The 6,758-nt window shown below is 35.9% G+C and overlaps 1 protein-coding gene across 1 annotated transcript; it reads right to left on the reverse strand.

Annotated features, from left to right (window-relative positions):
- Positions 1-2,387: 2,387 nt before the first annotated feature.
- Positions 2,388-3,089, reverse strand: LOC115629333. Its single transcript, XM_030525781.1, has 2 exons — positions 2,878-3,089; positions 2,388-2,835 (listed from the first exon to the last, which is right to left on the reverse strand). Exons 1-2 carry the CDS (start codon positions 3,087-3,089, stop codon positions 2,388-2,390), a joined length of 660 nt encoding a protein of 219 aa, XP_030381641.1.
- Positions 3,090-6,758: the final 3,669 nt, after the last annotated feature.

A 6,758-nucleotide genomic window follows, 5' to 3' on the forward strand; every position in this document is an offset into this window, starting at 1 on the left:
CATTTTTTTTCAACGTTTTTTTCCATTAGCTCTTAAAGAAAATATTGCACACCATTTTTTTTTATTGTTGAAATGTTACAAAATACACAAAAACCTATAAGTTATAAAAACATAATAATCATGTTTCTCATTATAAACGCGCATCCGTTCATGGGTCAAAGAAATCAATCTAACCGAGCCCAGCAGATGGGTAACGTTCAGAAAGATAATTTATTGCTTTATGCCCCGAAATGCAATTTGTTATGCCGAACTTCGATGCGCCACACTAGTCAATCCACTTGGGACCAGATTGCAACAATCTGTATAAAATTACTTAAGACGATGACCAATTTAGAGTTACTAAAGTGCAAACAGTTTAGCTTGGCATTTGGATAGACAATATTTTAGACGTACGAGTATGCACTACAATTCTTAGTCCATCCACTCAAGAGCTTCTCCTATGCAGATCCAATTTACTTGGATTTTGTACACCAATACGGAAATAGTTTATTTTTTCGCCAAACGCCTACAGTGGTAGAAATAAGTGGATCCTTCAATGGTATTCCAAAGCTTGCTTCCAGTGGGTTGGTATATTAGGTAAAAATTCGGAGAAAATAGTCGATTTACAACAAATTTGTATAATGGGGTTCGGAAAATTACTAAATATTCTGTGATATGATGTTATATACTACAAGTATATACTATATGCAATCATAATTACTAATTATTCAACACCAAATAGTATTCCAAAAATGATTGTTTAACGAATGAGCTTCACTCGGAAGGCATGGGAGACTATAACTACGTTTATACTAGCCTGAAAGTAGGAAATTATTTCAAGATATGGACGAAAAATCATGATTTGCAGTTACTTACAAAATCTTCTATAGCCTTTAATGCAACGCAGCTCTCTGGAAGATTTTAATTTTAGCATCAAATATGAAATTCAAGAAAACACTATCGATTAGTTAATATGTACATAGAAAATTGAGAGGAAGGGATCTTGAGACAAATACTAACTCGAGAAATCCATGCAAGTGATAACCGATTTAATTTAAACATGGAAAAAGTAATCTACAAAATCCTGCTGTTATGAGCCAACTTAATAAAGAACGACCAAGAAATACATGGCAGCTTAAAACCAATAACCACAGCCATCAAGTAACTATCACGCGGATGGGAAAAGACTACTCTGATATAAGAAATATAGGCCATATAGGTTTGAATATCAGAAGAGAAGGTTGTACATAGGAGTAGGACGCATATAAATCCGAGGTTATCTGGCAGATTGGCGAAAACAGTTTCCGAACGGGTGGGGTCGATCACGGCTATAGTGGACTGACAGAATCGCAATATCAGATAAGTCACGATAATATCTTGTATTATTTGTGTTACTAAAACTGCAGCAAAAAAATTAACAGTTTCATTTGTCTATCTTTAAAGCTTTTTTTTCGCAGCCCACAGTTAGTTGTTTTTCTGCTTTCAGTTTGAAAATAATGTTGCCCCACTTCTGGGTTGAATTTTTCCCAGATAAACTAAATTCAAATCTGGAAAAAAGAGCAACCAATATTTCTGCTGCTCTCCTCGGCGATTCTCATCAATCAATAACAAATTCTGCTGCTTCAAATGTAGTTTGACAAATCGATATACGTAATGTTATCTGATTTGGAAACGTGTCTGCTGAATATTTTGGTTGTTATGCATTTTTTTGATCACGTTCGTTGCTCAGCTGTCTAGCTTCTTCTCATGTTACTTTCACGCACTTAAGGCCCTATTGGGGGCTGCCAGATGGAAGCCATGCAATCAAACGGTAGCTGAACGAGCGGATTAGCTTTGATTGGGAAATAGTTGTGTATATGTAAGTATATGGAGACGAAATGCATATTATGCCTATATGTTTAATATTTATTTATATGAATGTATATCTATCTTAAAATTCACTTGTGATTGTTGAGTATTTTGGTGACCTTCCTCATAGTTATTTTTATTGTTTGGCCGGCTCGAGGTCAGAGTAAGAAAAACCAATTTATTTAATTTTCTTTTCTTTTTCCGATATATTTCGGTTACGCCACGGTAACCGTCTTCAGGGCAATTATTTAAGCAAGTCTGCTCTGTTTGACTTGGAGTTACTAACTGACTTGGAGTTAGTAACTCCAAGTCAAACAGAGCAGACTTGCTTAAATAATTGCCCTGAAGACGGTTACCGTGGCGTAACCGAAATATATCGGAAAAAGAAAAGAAAATTAAATAAATTGGTTTTTCTTACTCTGACCTCGAGCCGGCCAAACAATAAAAATATTCACTTGTGATGTTAGCGGTGTGCTTGGTGCGGTGGTGGATAAATAAATAAATTATAGTTTAGGCTTATTTATAGCTTTAGGTTCTATTGTTTTAGGGTTTTCTTTTGTTCACTTGAAGGCCCAATCGTGGCTTGCACTCGCCCGTAGCATGTGTCGGCGTTGCGGCTGCTTCTGCGTCTGCTGTTCGATGCTATTGCTGTTGATGATGTATTGGCGGAGCGGCAGGGGACGTGGTGAGGATGAGGTCAAGGCTCTTGGGGCAGCGGTCGTGGTGGGGCGCCAGTTCGAGGGCAACCAGGGTGTATCGTTGTCATCGGCATCCAGAGTGTTGGTGTAACGTTGATAGGCCCCGCTTGCCTCGGGCATGGCATCAAAGTTTTTCTGGGGCTGCACATCGTTGTGCACGCGAAGATTCAATAGCAGCTCGCCATCGTCATCGATCAGATTGTACAACTTGACGCCGCTGGATGCCGCATCGTGACCTCGCAGCTGGGCGCGTTCCAGACGCAGCTGATGTTTGGGTTTCTTGTTGAACGTTGGCGCCGGCTGTCTTGGCCTTGGCTTTGGTTTGGACTTTGGGGGGCCATAGTGCATGGGCAGGAGGCGGGAGGCGCGGTCTTGCGCCTGCAGCTGCCGCAGAATCCCCAACGGCAGCAGCAGATCCGATTCGAAGGGCAGAAACCCACTTGCCCGCACTTTAATAATGTTCCGTCGCACTGCTGCTGGTGGAAAATTGTAGGAACTGCAGCCGAAGCTGCAAGTCAGCAGCAACACTAACTGCAGTCCAGTAACGCACTCTCTAGGTGGCATGTCTGCTACAACAACAACAACAACAACAGCGACAACAATAGTGGTCGGCACATGTCAGTTCAATTTTCAAAAAAATATATCAATAATACAAGTATCTATACACTTCTTTCAATCCAATAACAATTACAAGAATTCACAGACAAAACATTTCCCAACAAAATTGTAAACAAACAAAAAAAAATTGAGGTAAGATGTGGAAACGGTTCGGAGCCGGAGCCGCGCAGCTCATTCTCAGGCGCGTATTGCACCAACTGACGGGAACCGCACATCGAAGTACGCCCGACACCGCGAACAGGCCTACCCAGATAGACAGACAGACAGACAGACAGTCAGACAGACAGTCAGTCAGACAGACATAGAGGCAGTCAAAGAGCTAGAGCACAGACATTAAAACGAATTAATTAGAGAAAATTTCGTCGCTGGGTTTTCAAAACGGGCACGGGAGCGCCAGTGCTAGTGCTAGTGCCGGCATCGCTGCACAGTGTGACCAAATTATGCGAAATTATGGCAAAGAAATATTTTTACAAGCTTCGTTTGGAACTTCAATTATTCTTTAAATTATTAGTTGTAGTTTCTTTTGATATTTGACTTGCATTTCTTTTTTTCAATATTTCTAAAAAAAATATTGTTCTTGACTTAAGAGGTATGTATACAAGTACTTGTTCAGAAATTATAGACACAAAATATTTATTGGATTATGAGGTTTTTAAATTGTAATAATAATTATATCATAGTGATAAATATGGAAATAAACTTTGCCGTACCAAACATTCCTGTGGCAGCTATATAAATTTAGATTAAGAGGGAGCACTACATAATACATTATAGGTTTATAAACAACAATGTTTTTAGTAACAGGGCTTTTTTCTACAATTATCGTTTCTATATTGATTTCAAATATCGAAATAATTACTAATAGATCATTTCCAGTATCTATAGTATTTAGTTATTAATAAAGACTGCCGGGGCTTACCTAAGTTATGGGAAAAGTCTTTGGTTTTATATTTTAATAAAATAGTTTCCATAGTTTTTATGAGTAATATTAATAATTTGTTTCTCAATGATGTTGTTAATTTCTGTTTAAAATTGTTCGGCCCTTAACTTTTTAACAATGTTTAATATAATTAACTAATTACATTTCGTGATCTGATTCTCATTATTAAGAACTATTGTTCTGGTTCGCTTATCCTTTTATCCAATTATTTAACCTAATATTATTTGGGAAACATTTGTAGAACCAATGCAACAGCTTTATGTCTTAATCTTTGACTTAAAGAATTATATTATAAAGAATTAGTTAATAAATTAGTGGAGGCATTCGATTGAATAGCACCAGACCTGACTACATAACTATTTAACTTGCAAATTATTACAAATTTAAAACTAACTTTTTGTAAGTTTTTTTTTTTTTTTTTTTGCAATTTCTCAAAATTGTTGAACTTTGTTGAATGCGAAAAGTTTGGTTGAAAGGACCTTTAAGAAAACATAAACTAATCGCTGGCATTTATAGCTAAGAACAATATTTATAACTTATGTAAATGTCAGCTCAAATTGTAGTTAATTATTGTAGATGGTGCAAAATAATTGCCTCACTGTGCGAGCTCTTTGGTTTGGCTTGTCTTTGAATTGAAAATAAAAACATAACTGCTGCTCTTTTACAGTTTATTATTATTGTTGTTGTTGCTGTTGCCTTTGTTGGCAACAATCTGTTTTTTTTTCTACATCTTTATGTCCGACACAAAATTATTAATACATATGTATGTGCATATGTCTCATGTCTGTGTGAGTGTGTATGTGTGTGTGTAGTTTGTAACTGATTTATGCTACTCTTAACCAGAATAATTCTTTTCTCTAGTGACCGTCGCGCTGCTGAAAACAAAAGGCTGGCACAAACAAATAAAAAAGACAAAAGACAAAAAACAAACAAACAAACAACAGGTTCAAAAAGTGGGGTCATTAATGTGGGCCATAAATGCGTGCTCGCTACCGTCTAGTGCTGACCCCCTCATCTGGCTGACCGGTCCATGGTTTCTGCAGAGTCGGAGCTGCACTCTCGCTGAAATCGGTTAATGTGCCACATGTGTGCGTGTGTTTGTCAGCTGCTCCTCATTAACATTAAAATAATACTAACGCTTTTTTTTTGTGGCCATCACACAAAGGAAAAGGTATCATATGTGCGGTAAATAAACCCCAACAGCAGTAACAACAAAGACATATGCAAATTGTGGGGAACGGAAAAGCGTAATAGAGATTTTTCACCGCTTCCACTGTTTTTGTCAATTGTTTTCCGCTACTCCGCCTCCTCCTCCACCTCCTGCTGCTGCACCATAAGCCCCAACACCAACACCAACACCATCATCATCACTCTCACTATCGATCGCCATGGGTTTTGGGACCAGGGTCGGGTCAGGCCGAGCCGTGCCGTGCCGTGCCCTGCCGGTTTTTGTCTAACGGGTCTCGTTGTAGCGTCGATGGTCGAAGATTCAGTTAATTGGTTAATCTGATAAATGCGTCTCAAATGGCTTTGTTTAGAGAGCATTTCGAACCGGTTTTATAACAATTTCGTTTACTTTTATTTCATTTTATTATACTTGTATATATACATATATATATACGTATCTACACACATCGTAGGCTATAGTATAGCGTTCTTACAACATTTCTTTTTTTTGTTTAACAATACGAAAAAAAAAATTGTATGTACATAGATTTTGTTTACTTATGTACAATTATCGTAAGCTATTAACTTATACATTAATCTAATTGACTAGCATTTTCGTATGCGTTTGCATTTGTAACTGCAGGTCCAAAGTCATTTTAAATCAATGCCATTCAGAAATGTTGAATAACTTTTAAATGTCTGTCATTTACATTTCTCTGCCAGTTCAATAAAATTATAGAGTCGGTGACTTCATCAATTCATTCACCTTAATAATGCCGTTCAAAATTATCATAAAATTTCAAGCCTTTTTCAAAATTTAGATTTGTGGTTATCGAACACTGTTATTAAATTTATTTCAATTCAAACATTTATCAGTTTTATTCTATTTAGCTTTTATTATGGTATAATTAAATTTCAATCTTTTTCACCAAGTTTCGTATACACTTTCTAATGCTAGTAAAGCACCGCAATCCATATTCATTAAGTAGCTTTACTTTCATCATTCATTTTTTTTTTTCAATTTTAAAACAAGTTTAATGTTTTTTCAATTAACATATTCCTATGTTTATCTTTTCTTTGTTTTTATTCATTGGCTGGTAGCTCTTCAGTGTTTGTTAGTTTCTTTATAAGAATTGTGCACCTTCACAATTCTTGACTGAACATTTTTAAGCTACTTGTATGTAAAACTAAAACAAAATTGTTGTAACTGTCAATTCAATTCAATTCAATTCAACGGAGTTTACAAGTTCAATTTCTAGGGCGCCGTTTAGAAATTACATTTCGTTTTTGTTCAATTATCAATTCAATTTCAATTCAATTGTAATTCATTTTCAATCCATTTTAAATCAATCTCAGTTAAATTTCAATTCATTTTCAATCAATTTTAATCCAATCTCAGTTCAATTTCAATTTAATTTAATTTCATTTTGTTATTTTTTTAAAATAAATTTTTTAAATTCAATTCACATTTTCATTCAACACATGTTATCTTTTAAATTTTTAAATAA

The sequence above is a fragment of the Scaptodrosophila lebanonensis genome, unplaced genomic scaffold, assembly GCF_003285725.1.
Source record: "Scaptodrosophila lebanonensis strain 11010-0011.00,11010-0021.00 unplaced genomic scaffold, SlebRS2 tig00000142-arrow-arrow-pilon, whole genome shotgun sequence".
Classification (NCBI taxonomy): Eukaryota; Metazoa; Arthropoda; class Insecta; order Diptera; family Drosophilidae; genus Scaptodrosophila; species Scaptodrosophila lebanonensis.

Coding starts and splice junctions, on each gene's coding strand:
- LOC115629333 (XM_030525781.1), bottom strand. CDS start 3,089: ATGCCACCTAGAGAGTGCGTTACTGGACTGCAGTTAGTGTTGCTGCTG. Junction 2,836..2,877: donor GACCGCGCCTCCCGCCTCCT/GCCCATGCACTA, acceptor ACCAAAGCCAAG/GCCAAGACAGCCGGCGCCAA.